The sequence below is a fragment of the Equus caballus genome, chromosome 15 (genome assembly GCF_041296265.1).
Source record: "Equus caballus isolate H_3958 breed thoroughbred chromosome 15, TB-T2T, whole genome shotgun sequence".
In the NCBI taxonomy this organism is placed as follows: domain Eukaryota; kingdom Metazoa; phylum Chordata; class Mammalia; order Perissodactyla; family Equidae; genus Equus; species Equus caballus.
In genome coordinates this window covers 44,810,587-44,828,917 of record NC_091698.1, presented here as the reverse complement: position 1 = coordinate 44,828,917, position 18,331 = coordinate 44,810,587, and the positions used below count along the sequence as shown (strand labels likewise).

Sequence of the window (18,331 nt, the reverse complement as noted above, 5' to 3'; positions counted from 1 at the left end):
TGTGTCTCTGGCTCTCTGGCATCTACTTCTAATGGGCAGATGGCATTTTCAGAAGCATCAGGCACTGGAAAGCAGAGCCCTGCTGCTGGGAGTTGAAAGGAAGTAACATCCAGGAGGGGGAGATGCAAGAGGGAGGCTGGTCCCAGAAATAAGGCCTATAATGCAGAAAAAAGAAAAGGGGAGCAGCAGAGAGATGCAAGTCCAACCTAGCCCAGCCCAGCCCAGTCCAAGGAAGGTAGGATTCAAGGAGAAGAAACTGAAAGAGAAGAGCCTTGAACCACATCATACCCCACAAGGGGCACACAACAAACCTCACCCTACTCTTTAACCAAGTTACAGAAAGAACTCATTAATCCCTTCCTTTGCTCCTTAAAAGCTTCAACAAGTTCATAATTAGATCAACTGATAGGATTTCAAAACAACTGTATTGAGTCAATCTACATGTCCCTTTCCTTCCTCACTAAGGATATTAATTAACTGTACCTAAAATTATAAATGTACAATAATTCAAAATGTATAAATTATAGACTAAAACAATTATGAGTTAACTATATTAATGAACATCTATAAGGAACGTTGAGATGATTCCCTAACATAAGAGCCTGGGGAAGAGAGACTAGCACACGTGGCTCCTAGGATGTCACCTCCCCAGAGCTCAGCCATGCAGGTGCTGCTGTAGCTCTCCCCCGACTCCCTCCACCCAATCCCATCTTCTTGTGCGGAATCTGACCGCCCTATTGGCTGTCTCGTACCTTTGAACTGCCTGCTCTGTGACATCATTCTCCCCCTAGACCTACTGCCACCTGCTAGAATCTTGGGGTTTCCATGGAGTTGTCTGTAAATAAATTTGGATCACCGCAAGTGACCAGTGTGACCAGTGACCTTCGTAGTGGGCACACCACTCTTTGGCGGCAGCCACTCAGACTTCCTCTGGAGACGTCTCCTCATCCCTTGCATCTGCACTTGATGCTTCCTCTTCTTTTCTCACCATGTCAGGTAGGGAAAGAAACTTTTAAATGTTTTTTTGCCCCTAAATTTGGTTGGAGATTCAAAAGAGCATGGAAAAATGAGGTAAAGTATTGAATTAGAAACCTGGGAGAGTAATTTCACATTTTACTTTGACATGTATGAGCTGGGTGACTTTGGACAAGTCGTTGACTCTCTCACAAACTCTGTTTTCTCCTCATCTCTCACATCAGGATATTACAACTGTGGTTCCTTCTGCTCCTTTTCTTTTCTCATATTGAATCTTAAAAGGCACCCAGGTAGAAATGAAATCAGAGACTTCTTGAGAGTGTTTCCACAGAAACAGAGAGAAATCCTAGGTGATGCAGAAAACTAGCAAAATATACCCAGAGGTTTCATCTGCAATGGTCTCCCTGCACTGACATTTCAACTCTAGTACTTCAAATTTAGGGTGCGTCAAATAGCAATATTCACATGTTCTGGAGTTTTCTACCTAAATGAGGTGAAAAGGAAAATGGGGTAGGAGATGGAGAGTACTGGGCTACAGGGGGACTAGTCTTCGAAGGTCAGGAAGTTGAGGATTGTTTTCATCAGCACAGGCCAACAGGAACCTAGAGGGCTGAGAAAATAGAAGAATGAGGAGGAGAGCAAGGAGGAGCTCTCCAGGAAAAAGAGGTGGTTTGGCATGAAATGCTGAAGGAACCAAAGATTTTCAATTGCAGCAGGAAGAGCAGAGAGTGAAATGTGCTCAGAGCAGGGCGAAGCACAGTTGACTTGAGCAAACGCTCACATTCTTAGCTGAGGAAGGCCAGTGAGGCAGAGGAGGGCATCGCCAGGAAAAGCAGCTTCTCAGACTCAGACTCACTTGTTTGCTTTTTTCTCTTGCCTCTCTGAACATGGATGGCACCTGAGAGTTTGAATATACACATTTCAGAGATCTTTTAGGAATGACACTTCCTATAATCCAGAAACTGATAAAGTGCTTATCCAGAGGGCTGGAGGCAACAGAATTTCTAGTGTTTTATTCTCATTTTTCAACTATGTAGATGTTTTGCCTGTTAAAAATAATATATAAGTTTAAAAAAAAATAATATCCCCTAACTTGAATCAGAAGGACTAATTCCTTACTGGCTGTTCCTTGCGGGGTCATGATCAGAGAAGTAAGAACGAGCACAATAACGGAATTCCTTTACACTTAGGATGTTGCTCTCAGCTTTGTACCAGTTTTCACTGAAATATCGGTCTGCTCCTATTGTGGCCACGTATACATTCACATTTATAGCATTTAATGCCTTTTAGGTGAGTTTTATTCATATAGCTTCTCTGTCTGCACGTACTGGCTAGGAATTCATTCAAGATCACCTTCCTCTCTGGGCTGGTTTTGGTAAATAGTATTCACTACAATGGAGCCAGCAATACTCACTTTCATGACACAGTATGCATGACACAGAATTTCATTTATTAGTAAACTTATTATGCTTTGGTGCTTGCTACATACCTCAGTTTTCATATATCAGTATAGTTATTTTTAGTTCTGTGATAAAGGTTTTCCATGATTTTTTACAGAAATTGTCTTTCTCCCTATAACAGATATGCCACGTATAACTTTTATTCATGTATGAATTATTACTATAATTATAATCATTATTACTATAACTACAGATGAGTAATCTGATGCTCAGAGAGATTAAATTACTGTTTTCTTTCAAAAAGCACTTATGGGATGCACACCTTCAGGCAGTCATGTGTAGGTAGGATCAGAAACCAGGCTTGAAGAGGGTAAGAGTGACCCTTTACACCTACCACCCGGACTGACTACTGGGTGAACTCTAGGGAACAGCACGTGAACTGCACGAGCAAACAGACCCTGAAGAAGACAGTGGTAACAGCTGCACTGTTTTCTAAGGGACCAAGAAAACACTTTATTAGGAGGTCTCCTTCTCCCAGGTTCTGGTAGTGGAACAGTCAGAGCAGAGTCCTGGCAAGAAGTCAGGAGACTTAGGCTCTGTGACCTGGTGATGATGCTGCCATAATGGGAGAATCGGACCACTCCAGCTGACCTCTCTGAGCCTCAGTTTCCTCACTCGTACCAGGAGAATGTCAGAACAGAGCATCTCTGAGGACGTTCTACTTCTAAAATGCTTCTATTCTAGCAAAGAGTAGACGAGTCAGGACTAGGGGAGGCTCAAGGGAAGGATGGGCAGGGAGAAGGCGGCTTCCAGCCTAGAGAACAAGGTGTGACCCACACCACATGGGGCTTCTGCACATCTCTGCCGCAGCTGGGAGCACAGGCAGTTACACAGAAAAGAACAAACTGCTCCCGCCCTTACAACCACCATAAAGGGGTGGATGTTTGCTGTCTCAGTGAGCAGGGGATGAGAAGCTTCCTCATGCAGCAACCTTGAGATGATGCTGCTCCTCAAACATTGTCAGAGTTGATCATCTCACTGAGTTTTCATCAACCTCTTGTTCCCTACAGAAAATTTCCAAAATCCATCCTTACTTGGAACTCCAAACTCCCTGCAGCTCTCGCTTCCTGTGGTGAGCGATGCAGCTTCCCTAACAGGAAGTGTCTGCAATTTCTCCAGAGTCTCTGCTCCAGCCGTCAGTTCAGCATGGCTTCTGCCATCAGCCTCGGGCACCTCTTCCCAGCCACTCATGGGGAGTGCCTACCTTTACCAACATTCTAGCACAACCACACTGTCTGGAGTGACTGGCCAGAGCCAGAGCTCCACCTCAGCTGCTTCTTATCAGGTCTCTTTGAGTGGGGTGTCCCAGGAAGCACTGCACAGGAGTCCTCTTCACTCGTAGACTGCACTCTGACTGTCATTGGCCAGGACTCAGCGGTTTCTTCCATGTCTATGTTAGCCCAGTATGACAGAACCTCAGGTGCCAATAACCTGGTCCCACTGTATCCATCACTTTCCACCAGCCTTGTTCAGGGAACACCATCTCAGGTTCCAAATCAGGGACACAGCCTGTCACTTCCCTACCAGGAAGGAAGCCAGGTGTATTACTATGATCACGGCACACTGGGGCCTCTGCTGTCTGGAGAACTTGGCCCCTGTCTGCAGTCCTGCGGCTCTGTGTCCTACACAGGAGCTCAGGCCTCTGCTCCTCAACCAGAAATGGTGTTGGTGCTAAAGGAGATTCAGCCCACAAATGTCCTGCCACCAGCCTCCTCTTCTGGGATCTACTACACTGTATCTGCTCAATCCATCACACAAACCAGATTTCAAGGTGAGTACAAACAGCAAGAAGGCAGGGGAATGAGGTCTGCATCCAAAATTAGGGTCAAATCTGCAGCTGGGAAGTGGTGAGGCCACAGACAGGTAGAATTGAAGTCCTGAGACTTTAGTAAACACTACCCTTGCTCAGTGCTCTCCATTTTAGACCCTACATGGGTGAGAACCCCAAAAGCACACCAAGGGACACCACATGTCTCTCTGCCCCACGTGCTCAGGCCCCTGCACTACCACACACAAATGGACTCCCTTTCCCAATCTATGGTTTAGTCTCCTGGAAAGGCATGTCAGAACTCTCATTGTGATAGAGCCAGGGTTAACTTTCCCACACTTGTTTGTTGATAGCAGGAATAAGAGCTTGTGTCCCCAGATCCTGTCCAAATTCAGAGGGTTAAGAATCTGTCACTGTTTATAAATTTCATCAAGAGGAGATCCACTCCCTCTCCTGGTCCACGGTGTGAAGTGTTCTTATTCTCTGAGAAAAGTGTACAGAATTCAAAGGACTCTACAGGAGAGTGCTAGGATTTCTGAAATGTTTCATAGTTCAAAAATCTCTTTTACTTTTTAGTTCTCTTCTAACAATCCCATGAAATAAAAAAACAAGGAATAACGACATCCAATGCTCACCAGTAAGAACCAGAACAGTCTTCTCTTATCTCCTAGCACAGGGCGCTGTCCATGATCCTTAAGAGCCAGGAGAAACGCCTTGCCCATCGGGGGAAGGGACGTGGTTGCTGCACTGGTGTCTAGGGGGGAACATCTCACCCACCAAGGACTCACTTCTTCCTTGCTTCCTTTGTAGTGGTGGAAACCTCCCTGGGGAGAGAGACTTTCCTGGGACTGCAACCTCCAAGCCAGACATTTTGTCTACAGCAAACTCCAGAATTCCCCAAATCCTGCAGTAGCAGAAATACCCAGATGCTGCAGAGTAGCCCACCACCTGAGCCTGCAGACATTTCACTGACAGCTTCACTCCAGACTTCGAACAGTAACTTCCTGGCACTGTCTCCAGCTCCAAAGAATTGGGATGAGTTTAACACCAACCTTTCAAAGCCTCTGGATCCCGACCAGATCCCAATAGAAAACCAAGAGCCTCTACTACAGCCTTTAGAAATTCCTGATATTCTCCAGCTCCTGGCCTGCATCGATCCCCTCGGGCCAGAGGACCACCCTGGTTCTGAAAACGCTGATCTGGGAAAGAGTAGCCTGAGTCTTGAGGGCCAAGGGACACTGGAAAACGGGACCGAGGCTAGCGGTGGCTTTGCAGACATCGCTACACTGATGGAGGATGGTCACCTTCCCCAACTATTCGACCCCTTGAAAGACCTTGATCAACCCCAAGGCCCCGAGCTGATCCAAGCCAAAGACACAGGAGCCATCGAGTCCATCCAGCTGCAGCAAAAGATAAGTGGCAGAAAGGCTGCCTCCGAGTACACCAGGAAGAACAAACATCAGGCCTCTGAGCCTCTCGATGGTGCTCCCAAGGCCAAAATCCAGCCAAAGGACCCGGAGTGCCTGTCAGGGCGAGAAGGGCTTATTTGCAATGCTGCAGCCAGTGACAGGGCTCCTGAGAACGAGGCCGAGCACTCCAACAGCAAACCTCAGAAAGCTGCACCCAGCAGGATCAGTACATCTAAGAGCCATGGGCAGGAAAGGACCAAGAGCACCAGAGGAAACAACTCCAAGAAAGCCGGAGAGAGTCGGCAGTCAGGGACTGAAGTCAGGGTGGAAGAGAAGCCAATGATGCCCAAGATGAAGCGGAGGAAGAATCAACCCGAGCTGAGCCAAGAAACCTTTAAGCGGCCTCGAACCAGCCTTGGCCAGCACATGCTGAAGTCGGTGCAGGTGTTTCATGCTCTGGGGAGGAAGAGTGAGAAGAACACCGGGCCCTCTTCCTCCCGGGCCCTGGGAACCTCCAGCAACCCCAAACACCCCCAGCCCTGCCCAGCTATCAAACCATGGCTGGATACCCCACTCGAAGGTCAAGGTCCTAAGGAAACTCAAGTCAAAGCCCAGAAAGCAGAGGACAGTGCTGAAAAAGAGTGTCCACCTCCATCTCGGGATGAGCTGCCACCTCCCAGGAATGTCAGGTTGGTACCATTGCCTTTTCTGACCGTGGACAAGCCTCCAGCTCGACCTGTTCCTCGGAGGCCACAGGCTCTGGCCTCACATCGGCCTGCTGTGGCTGACCCTGCCTGGCCTGGTTCTACCACCTCAGCTCAATCAAATGCAGTCAATTCTGCCCGGCCAGCTCCTGCATCTTTGACAGGTCCTGCCAGACCAGCTCGGCCACTTTTCACCAACCCCACTCAACCAGGTTGGACTAACCCCACCCGGCCTAGCGTCCCTCAGTGTCCTGCTTCGAGGCCTGCACCTTACAGAACAGCATCTTGCACTTCTCTCCAGCAGGAGCCCATTCCCACTGCTGTGACCAAGCTCCAAGCCCCACCCAAGCCTCCCACCCAGTATCTACTGGAGGATTTTAGCAAGCAACCAATTCCATGGAGGAAACCGACATTCCAGGGCCAGTGATGTCAGAGCCCATCACACAGGAACAGAGGCCAGAGCGGGAGGCCATGAAGAGGCAGGCTCAACAGGAACGTGAGAAGGCTGCCAAGTACACCTCTGGGGGGAAAGTGCAGTTTTTCACTGAGAGGGAAAAAGAAATGGAAATTTCTCGATACTATGGCTACGCGATATAAGGCTGCTAGGATTGTTGGAGCCACTCTGGGGACCAATTGTTTTTCAATAGATAGATTTCCCTTATTTATTTTGATATTTAAAAAATTTACTAAAACAATAAATAGCAGTTCTAGTTAATAGATGAGTAATAAAGAAGGCGTTTGTGGTTGCAGATGCGGTTAACTGTGGTTTTTCTCTAGCCGGGGTGGGGATCAAAGGCTTCATGAGAAAAAAGCAGTGGAGCTGGATGGGAAAATGAGGAAAAAGGGATACAAAATGAGGAAAGAGGCAGGAACTGGGTCCAGGACTGGGGAGGCTAAAAGGGGAGAGATTTGAGGGGTTTATAAAAAGCAGCAGGAGTGGTGGGAAATGGCAGAAGTCAGAAGCAGGGCCTGAGGGGAGCGTTAAAAGAGTAAAATTGGAATAGAGTTGAAGACGGCAGCCGACGAGTCTAGGTTGACCAGGACAAATGTAAACCGTCTCTCAGGGAGGCTGGTCTTATGGCTCACGACCACCACACCAGTGCTTTGGGAAACAAGAGATTCAGGACACCTTCCAAAATGTTTGTGTTGCCTCATCCATGAATGACTATGGCTGAGGACAGTGAGCAAAAATCAAAGGGGAATCTGCGAGATGAATGGCCAGGGCTGAGTTACCTTGGGGGCAGCTGATAACAGGGGCCTCCCCATGGGAGCTGCTGCAGCAGGAGGCCTTCCCAGGACAGGGCAGGCAGAGAAATCACCATTTCCTCAACTCCTGTGCACCAGGCCCACGAACCCTCTACTTCAGTTAACCTTTGCAACCACACGCAAGGCCAGGGTCACTGAGCTGCTTTACTACTGATGTTCCGCAGTGGGCTGCAGTCACACTGCCTGCGGAGGAGCAAGGCCTCAACTTGAGACCTGCATGCCAGCAGTGCTCAGTATTTGCTAACGCCTGCTGGCGACCAGGCTGGCTTTCAGAGCACAGCTTCTGGACATTACTGGTGGACAAGAACAAACTTCTGGAGCAGCCTAGATTTTTTTTCAGATGTACATTCTATTTCCCCTTCTGTACAGACTATGTCGTGTTCTCCACCAAAGTCTTTGCCATATGTCATCTTACACATCTGCCCCTTACCCCTTTCCTCCTCCTCCCACCCTTTCCCTTCCGGTGTCTATGTGTTTGTTTATCTTCCACATATGAGTGAAGCATAGGGTATATGTCTTTCTCCATCTGACTCATTTCACTTAGCATAACACCCTCAGGGTTCATTCATGTTGTCACAAATGGCAAGATTTCATCTTTTTTATGGCTGAGTAGGATTCCATTGTGTACATATATATATATATATATATATATATATATATATATATACCACATTTTCTTTATCCATTCATCTCTCAGTGGGCACTTAGGCTGTTTCCAAGTCTTGGCTATTGTTAATAATGATGCATTGAACACAGGGGCACATATAACTTTTCCCATTAGTGTTTCTGCGTTCTTTGGATAAACACCCAGAAGTAGAATAGCTGGATCATATGGTAGTCTTATTGTTAATTTTTTGAGGCATCTCCATACTGCTTTCCATAGTGGGTATGCCAATTTACATTCTGACCAGCACTATGGGAGATTTCTCTTTTCTCCACACCCTTCCAACACTTGTTATTTATTGTTTTTTTAATAATAGCCATTCTGACAGGCAGGAGGTGACAGCTCATTTTTGATTTGCAGTTCCCTAAAAATTAGTCATGTTGAACATCTTTTCATGAGCCTGTTGGCCACCTGTATATTTTCTTTGGAAAAACGTCTCTTCATAAACATTGACTTGAGGGGCCTGCCACGGCCTCCTCAATCCACCTGGCCTGTTTTCACCCTCTCTAAACATTGCCATCATCCAAAGCACATGAGAAAAATCTGCTGGAAGCATCCATCACATGGTGGGAGAGCAGCGAGAGCACGTGCACACTGGGTCACTGCTCCACCAGGGCAGGAAGTATCTGCCCAAGGGTCCAGAGTTGCTGCTTGGGAGGCTTGTGGGGTACCTGGATGGGGAGAGTGGGGGAAAACGGGGGGGGGGGGGGCATAAAAGGGAATGCAGTCAGAGGGGGGGAGATATGGGGACAGCAGATAATTATCATGGGAAAATTGGTAATTTACATTTCTAAAATTATTTTTATTGAGATATAATTCACATACCATAGAAACCCACCTTTTGAAGGTGTAAATTCAGTCGCATTGAGTACATTCACAAGCATGGGCAAACACCAGCATTATCTAACCCAACACATTTTCATCACCCCTAAAAGAAACCCCCCTAACCATTAGAGGCTGCTCCTCATTCCCTCCTCTCTCCAGCCCCAGGCAACCACTCATCTCCTTTCTGTCTCTGTGGACTTGTCTTTTCTGGACACTTCACACATCTGAAATACACCACAATATGTGACCTTTGTGTCTGGCTTCTTTCACTTAGCAGAATGTTTTCAAAGTTCATCCACATTGTAGTGTGTGTCAGTCTTTCATGCCTTTTTATGACTGTAAAATATTCTATTGTATGGATCCACCACACTTGTTTATGCTTTCCTCAGTTCATGGACATTTGCGTTATTTCCACTAGTAATTTACATTTATTGAGAGTTTATATTGTGTCAGGAAGCACCCCTAAGTTGCTCACCCCATTTCACAGAGAAGAACATAGGCTTGGAGAGTGTCAAGAATTGGTCCAAGGTGAAGAGTCAGCAACTGGGGGAGCTGGGGTTTCAACTCAGGCAGGCAGACCTCAGAGGTAATAGATTCACAGGAGAGAACGTTAGAAAGGTACAAAAGGGGATTCAATGGAAATTCACCCTTCTCCCCAAGTTCCCCGGGCACCTAGTTCCATCACCCCTTAGACATACTTACTTTTGCCACACTGTGGATCCTTCCAGAGAAATGATTTACACTCCAACACGGATGTATCACAATTTACTCACTAATGTGTCCCACTGATTTGAAGTGTCACTCTTATGGTACACAAAATTCTTACATATGTTTGAATTACTCTTTTCAGAACTGCCCTTTTTTGCTGGTCTCTAATATTTGGCATTTCTCTAGAATTCTTTTCCTCCTCTTATGATTTCTTTAGATATTTTAAAATTTCCTCCTTTTCTTATTTCTCTTAGCCATTATTCATTGTGCTCATTCACTCTTGTATTATTTGTAATGTCATCTTCAGATGGGACAAACATCCTGGTTTTCTAAAACTGAAATTCGAAAGGAGAATAAAAAGAAAGTGAGAGAGACAATGGAGGGAGAACCCACCAATTAAATCAGATGTCAGAGACCTAACAATGAAACGCAAAGTGTGGACCTAACTTAGACATAAATCAAACCCTTAAAAAACAATTTCAAGGACATTTACGAGACACTGGCGAATTTCAGCACTGACTGGATATTTAATAATAAAGAAGGATATTAAGGAACAAAAGTCCTATGTTTTAAACATACATACCAAAAATGGACAAGTGAAATTATATAATATTGAGGATCTGTTTCAAAAAACTATGGAATAGGGTGAAACAGGTGGGGGTAGAGATGAAACTCGACAGCCATCAGCTGATAAATAGTAAAGATGGACGAGTTCATTGGTGGTCCACGAACACCACAGCATTACTTCTGTTCCTGCATAACTTTAAAATTTTTGGTAACTCTTTAAAAACAGGACGACACTGTGGAAAACTTTTTGGCACTTTCTCAAAGGTTAAACATATAACTCCTATATGACCCAACATCTCTACTCCTACCTATACATCTAACAGAATGGGAAGCAGGAATTTGAACACATATTTGTACACAATGTTCATAGCTGCAAGATTCACAAAAGCCACAAGGTGGAAACAAGCCAAGTGCCCATCAACAAGTGAATGGATAAACACAATGTGGTATATACACACAGTAAAATGTTATTTGGCCATAAAAACAAATGACATTTTGTTACATGCTATAACATGGATGAACCTTGAAAACATTACATTTAGTGAAATAAGCCAGATACAGAAGGAAAAATATTGTTTGATTCCGCTAACATGAGGTACCTAGAATAGGAAAATTCATGCAGACAGGAAGTAGAATACAGGTCACTAGGGGTTGGGGGGAGGGGAAATCGGGTTGTTATTTTTTAACGGTTTTGTTGAGGATGATGGAAAACTTTTGGTTACGGGCAGTGGTGACAGCTGTACAACATCATGAATGCACTTAATGCCACTGAATTGTACACATATGAATGGTTAAAATGATAAATACTATTTATGTATATTTTACCACAGTAAAAAGACAAGAGGAAGTTTCCGTTCTTCCTTTTCTGGGCCTCAGTCTGATCATCTGTGAAGTGAGTCACTGTCACCGTCTATGCTCTGGGCTCAGTGCAGAGGAAGCACTCAGGAGGGGACGTTAGTACCACTCCCACTTCATCAGCAAAGGCCTGCTGTGCGGATTCACTGACTTAACGTGTGTGCACGCACTTTTTAAATGGCAGCTGCTGTACAGGCCTACCTCACTGTACTGTGCTTCGCTCTACCGTGCTTCACAGACGCTGCATTTCTTACAAGACCCTCCATCAGCAACACGATTACAACTTGCTGAAGGCTCAGATGATGGTTCATATATTTTAGCAATAAAGTACTATTTAATTAATGTATGTACATTGTTGTTTTAGACATAATGCTATTGCAAACTTATCAGACTACGGTATCGTGTAAACATAACTTCTACATGCACTGGGAAACCAAATCACTAGTGTGATTCACTTTATATTGCAATGTTCACTTTATTCACTGACCTGGAAGAGAACCCGAGATATCTGCGAGGTAGGCCTGTACAAATGTTAAGAGACATTAGGTGTTATTGTTTCCCAAGGCTGTGGAACTGCTCAGAAGAAGGATAATTCTTTCCCACTGATAATGCCACACAGGCCAACCGAACATATGGGTTTCTCTATTGTGTCCAAAGATATTAGGAAAGGAAAGCATAAAACTTAGAGAACTGTCTTCTACCGAGATACTTACACGTGCTCTGACAACTGCTCAAAATAAGTCCTAAAGACATCATGGATATCCCTTTCTTTTCTTTTAGGCTACTACTTTTCTTACTAAAAGTTTACTTTACTTTCAAAATATAGAACACGGGGGCCGGCCCCATGGTGTAGTGGTTAAGCTTGGTGCACTCTGCTTCGATGGCCTCAGTTTGTGGGTCTGGATCCTCAGTGTGGACCTATACCACTCGTCAGCCATGCTGTGGTGCTGACACACAAAAAAATAGAGGAAGACTGGCACAGATGTTAGCTCAGGACTCATCTTCCTCAAGCAAAAAAAGAGGAAGGTCAGCAACAAACATTATCTCTGGGTGACTCTTCCTAGCCAAAAAAAAAAGAGAGAGAGAGAACATGGAAGTTTATAGTATTTCTTAAGCACGTACAGAGCCTACTGCCCCATATTATATTTCAATTCATGTCTTTAATCTCTTTTTGAGACAGCAATTAGAAAAGTGTAATTGAGGAAACCACTTGGCTCCCTTTTTGAACCACTACCCATAAAGAAGGCCAGGATTATAACTACTGAATTACTGTGATTATCATACTACCAGAAAGACGAAGGGTCTTTTCACTAAGGGTTTATTTACCTCTGGCTTGTATTAGCGGTAAGTGTGTGTTAAATCAATAGTCAGTCCAAGTTCTTCATTCTGCTCTCGGATTTTGCTAAAAAGATCCAAAGGGAAAAAATTCTCCTGGAGCAAGATTCTTTTCCAAACTCTGTCAGAGAGAATGAAATAAGAAAGAGCGAACGTGTGCTTAAAATCCTCTTATATTGTCCACTCATTCAAGCCCTGTGATTCTCACATACAGTGTGATTCAGAGGAAAGTTTCCGCTCTTCTGGAAGTCACAAGCTATATTACAATCTTTTCTTCCACAGATTAGAGGGAAGAAAATAAGCTCACTTCTACAGATTTATTTCTGTGTCTATTTGTTTCATGTGGGTCTCCTAACCAGACTGTAAACTCCTGGAAGACAGGGACCACATCAATGCTATCCACCACTGAACCTCCAGCTCGAAATGGAGTGCCTATAAAAAGGCACTTATAAATACTCCTAGAGTATCTAAATAAATGAAGGATGGCTCTTATTGCTGAATATTCTTTTATGTATTTATTTTATTTACATACTCTGTTCCATTGATCTGTTTGGTTATCCAAGTGCCAGCAATACATCCTGTAAAAAACCAATAGAGGGGGCCAGCCCGGTGGTGTAATGGTTAAGTACATGTGCTCCACTTTGGTGGCCCAGACTTTGCAGGTTGAGATCCAGGGTACAGATCTAGCACCGCTCATCAAGCCATGCTGTGGCAGCATCCCACATAAAACAGAGGAAGACTGGCACAGATGTTAGCTCAGTGACAATCTTCTTCAAGCCAAAAGAGGAAGATAGGCAACAGATGTTAGTTCAGGGCCAATCTTCCTTACACAAAAATTAAAAATTAAAAAGCTAATACACTAGTTTTTAGAGCAGTTTTAGCTTCATAGCAAAACAGAGCAGAAAGTAGAGAGTTCCCACTTTAGCCTTCTCCTTCACCCCAAACAGCCTTCTCCACCATCAACGTTCCATAACAGTATGCTCCATTTGTTAGGATCAATGAACCAACATCAACACATCATTATCAATCAAAGTCCATAGCTCAGATCACAGGTCACTCTGTGTTGTACATTCTATGGGTTTTGGCCAATGTACGATGACATGTATTTACCCTTATAGTATCAGACAGATTAGCTTCACTGCCCTAAAAATCACTTGTGCTCCAGCAACACTTTTAATGTGGCTTAATTTCTCCTAGGGCTACATGACCCCCTTCCACAGTTATTCTTTTTCAGAATTTTCCTGGCGATGTAAGTTTCTTTTTCTATATGAGCTTTAGAATCAGATGATTTGAGATGACGTTAAATTTACAAATTAACTTAGGGAGATCTGACAGAGCTATGATGCTGAGTCTTCCACAGAACATTGTGAAAGGTTTGAAGACCGTATCAATTACAACAAGGCGTACAATCTCTCCTGTCAGTTTCTTCCAGACTTGGAGCTGGAGGATCATTACCATCTCCAGCTATCTGAACAACAGCCAACCTAAGATAACTCATTTACTCACAGACCCCTTAGGAAGCCGTCCTTGATTAACCCTGTCTGTTGTCATTTCCCCCTCCTTTCCATTCCTAGGCATTTCTGCTGTGGCATTTCTGTGACACATCATTTGCCACTTGACAGTCCAGTGTGCCTGACACTCGACTACCAAGTACTGAGGCAGCTTTGCCTTGGGTGACTTCCCTCAAACACCCAGGACACCTTGTCCCATTCCACTGTCACACAGGGGTCATTCATCTCCCTACCTCTACTGCGTGAACAGGGACTGCACTGGGAGTGGCCCTGCAGCTTCGCAATCCCCTTGATGGTGCCTTAAACAGTCCCAACACTGAAGAGAACACCTTGTGCACACAGAACTAGAGGAGGCTTCCTATAACCACGTCACACAGGAAAGACGTTGGCTGTGCAGAGGAAAGGAGACTGAAGAGTCTTCCTGCTTCTCTATGCTGATGTCCTTGAAGAAAAGGGGCTGAGCAGGGACCCGGGGGAACCTCAGGATCCCCTTGCAGCGGCCGTGGAGCAGGGACCGAGGAGTGAGGACAATTGCATAGAGGAGGAGGAATATAGGAGGAAATTCACAGGCACCACCCATGCGGGTGGGGGTGGGCCATCAGTTCATTCATTCAACAAAGACTGGGAAGTAGTTACGATGTGTCAAACAATAAGCCTGGTGTTGCCAGATGTAAATCAGAACCATTTGCTTATCTTTATGAAATCACTAATGTTTAAGTGCAGAGATGCAGCAGAATTGACAGAGTAGGTGAAGAAGAAAGAAACCCTGACCTATGAGACACAAATTAAATAAATTCCCAATACAGTCAAAGTGGGCTCTCCCTGACACTAATCCACGCTGTGCCAGGCAGGGTAATGAGACATGGAATCTCTCCTCACCTTTTTCATGTCAGTCAAAAGCTTTCCCCACCTATTCCTTTCATAGTTCAAACAGAAACACAATTTTTCAGAGTTTCCATACTGAAATCCTGACCTTGCTGATCCAGGGCATTTTTGTGGTTATAACGAGGGGCATGAAGGGGTCTTATTGGCATTTAGTGGGTGAGGGTCATGGGTATAAGACATCTTGCCAAATTCAGAACACTTCCACAAGTGGGTCTCACACCTGGATGACTTTCCAAAGTCCTGTTCAACATCCATAGAGGTGAAAAACTGTTCATAATTATCTAAGCCTTAGAACCTAACTCCATTTCACACATAAACACAAAGGGTTTCTTTGCAGTTTACACATACAGCGAATTTTCTAGGATAGCAGTCACCTTATCATCCAAGAGAACACTGTACTTTGTTTTCTTTGGAAATCTACGAAGCGTAGCTCACAATCACTGAAACTCCTGCCACCAAGGCAACATACCCACCCAGATCAGTGAGCATGAGAAGCTTTTGTGTTCATGGTGCAAGTAACTGACAATTTCTTTATTTTTAGTAAAGCCATGCCCAAACATTGACACATGGAAATGTAAACACATATTACTCTATTCTAAATTACTTTATTTATCCTTTATTTTATAGTTAGAGCATTACACTGATTTTTTCTTTTTCTTAAATTTAAGTAGGAAGTCGGTTGTATACATCTATGAATTTCAGTTCAGGAGAGTAAAGGGGCTATCACAAAGTATTTACTATAAAAAGGGGAAATGGAGTGAGACAGGGTTCAAGACCAGAGTTCTACATGGTGAATTCAGATTTCTGAAAGAATACTGAACGCTATCTTACTTTTTTGAAAGGAACTTTGAAAGGAATGAAACGAGTCCCAGTCATCCAACGTCCAACTGGGATTACAGTCTTTCCACCTGCTAATACATTTTTTGTGAGCCAAATTTGACGTTAGCCTGTCTCCCTGCGTACAACGGGGCTCCTTGAAAATGGAATTCACAGCCCACACAGTAGGTCCCCTCTGCTCTCTGCTCTGCATCCTCCTGCTCCCCTTCTTCAGCCCCACCTAGTGACCACCTATATTCCCTTTCTTCCTGTTCCCCATCTTGAAACTAGATAGAAGATAACAAAACAGAGCAAAGGTCTCCACAAACAAGGCCTAAGACCACAGATGGCCAGCCCTTCTGTATCCCTGATAAGTCAGCCCAGTCCTGAATGCTAAGGTTCGTCAATACTCATACGTTGACTGAAATTGTTTAAATTCAGTTCTTTCACTTTACGGTTTATTTTAGTCCTCATACAACTGATGCCATCAAATACAATCTGTGTGGACCTTCAAGTTCGTATTTTAAAAGAAAATCGGATGGAAAAGGGGCTGTGAACTTCACTTAATGCTAGGAGTCACACTGAAAAGTAATCTTTGAACTGACCTCTGTAGGATGAGGGAGAACTCACCGAGGTTAACTCAGTGAATCTGAAGCACAGACAGTGAGGGCAAAAGGGGCACAAGACCGGGCCGAAGAAGCAGAGAGGATTCTAGACCAGGCAGACTCTTCAAGGCCAGGGTCAAGAGTTCGCTTTTATTCTTACAACGTTTTTGAGTGATGTTTCCGAGCAATGTTCCAACTTGCATATTAAAAAGATTTCCTGTGTGAAGAATGGATTGGAAGGAAACGAGAGTGGATACATGCACACTAGTCAGGACCCACATGCAAAAGATCAGGCACCTTCTGTATGAGGATGCTGAGGGAAATTAAGTGATGGATTCCAAGATATTCAGGAGGTCAAATGACGGGGACTTCATGAGGCATGAGATAGAGGAAAGGAGGGTCTCAAGGAATAAAAACGAGGTCACTGCACATAAGAGCAAGGTGTCAAAATTAATCACTTGAACGTGCAGAGGCAGAGCTCTCAGATGAGACGCAGTAGGAAGCAAGCAACAGGTGCCCTTTGTGATTCCCGGAAACGATACAATCCAACATTTTCCGTAGACAGTTGAGCGGTTCTGGAAGGCTTTTTCACTCAAACCTTGTTCACATCACTCACATTTTCTGCGCCAAAACAACATACTTTGAGGAATTGAGCGGGACTCAGTTTTCATAGTTTAGTGTCCCCAGCACTGACAGACCATCCTAAAGAGCAGTCCCTCCGCATTTTACCCGAGCAGCAATGGTCAGAGCCTCCCTTTCAAAAGGATGGGGGAGAAATCAGATATCTCGGACTCTCCGTTCCAGCTGCTGTGGCCGGAGCAGCCACAGTGGACGAGGTCCAGTCCCAGGAGCTAACAGGCGGCAGGACCACGCTCAGGGACCAAGGTGTATTACCTTTTGGGGACGTGGTTTCCGCCCTCCCTCTTGGCTGAACAATGTCCGGCAAACACGGGTCCCTGGACCCGGTCACGGCAGACATGATGTCATTGGCTCATGTGGGTCCCAAGATGCCGACTACCCGCCAAGAGTGACAGACTCCCCAGTTCCACGCCCTCAGTGCCAGAACACGCTAGCCAACCGCGGGCGCCTGGGCAGAAAACCAGGCAGCACCTAAATCCTTACTACTGCGCATGCGCCACCGCGTGTCCTGATGACGTGGCCACGCCGGCTGCCAGAGAAGCCCGATTAGCGAACAGACCCTCTGGTGCCTACAGCGCCCTCCTTCGCCTGAGGCCGGTAGTACAGCTCATGCACATGAGTGCGTTTGTCACAGCCTTGAGATTTCAAACAGTATAGGACACGGAATGAAAAGTGAAGTCTCACCCTCCACCCCCCAGTTTTTTTGTGGGGTTCTCCAGATATTTTCCAAGTGCTTACATTCACTCATTGTGTATTATATACAAATATTTCCTTATATATATAGGCATATCCTCTATTTCATGTAAAAGCAGCGTACTCTACATAGTCTACAATCTATTTCAGACTGAACTTCCCAGTCCATTTATTCATACATCCATTCTATTCTTTTTAATGCTTGCATAGTATTTAATTGAGTATAATTACCATACTTTATATAATGAGTACAACATTGACAGACTTTTGATTGTTTTCAGTTCTTTTGTCCTCTATTACAGACAGACTGCAATGTGAACATCCTCATGCATGAACGCAGCTACTGCTAAATTCCGAGAAGTAGAACTTCTGGAAAGAAGGACATGCAAACTTAAAATTTTGAAAAGTACTGTCTAATTACCCTCCAAAACCATTGTAACGACCTACACTCCCACTTACAGTGAAACTTTTATTGGATTCCTATACTGTGCCAGGTATCAGCTAGAGGTTGGCGGTATGATTATTATAGAAAATACCAAAAAATGACTGAGAGTGGTAAGAGTGGAGCTCAAGCTAAGATTCCCATACAGTATCAGGCACAGAGAGCTGTCCCTGTTAGGAAAACTCTGAATTTGGCTACAAGTGG

General features: G+C 44.8%; 1 protein-coding gene and 1 long non-coding RNA gene across 2 annotated transcripts in view; one reads left to right on the top strand and one right to left on the bottom strand.

Annotated features, from left to right (window-relative positions):
• Positions 1–17,411, bottom strand: part of LOC111768064 (uncharacterized) — a 34,973-nt gene extending 17,562 nt beyond the window's left edge. The window contains exon 1 of the long non-coding RNA XR_011425974.1: positions 17,248–17,411. This is a non-coding gene — a long non-coding RNA (uncharacterized lncRNA). The remainder of the gene's footprint in view (positions 1–17,247) is intronic.
• LOC138917773 (uncharacterized protein C2orf78-like) lies at positions 161–7,044 on the top strand. The gene is given in 6 exon segments (XM_070235933.1): positions 161–235; positions 891–996; positions 3,446–3,715; positions 3,718–4,206; positions 5,014–6,726; positions 6,729–7,044. Coding segments are annotated over 6 exon segments (2,838 nt in total). The 3' UTR covers positions 6,914–7,044.
• Positions 17,412–18,331: the final 920 nt, after the last annotated feature.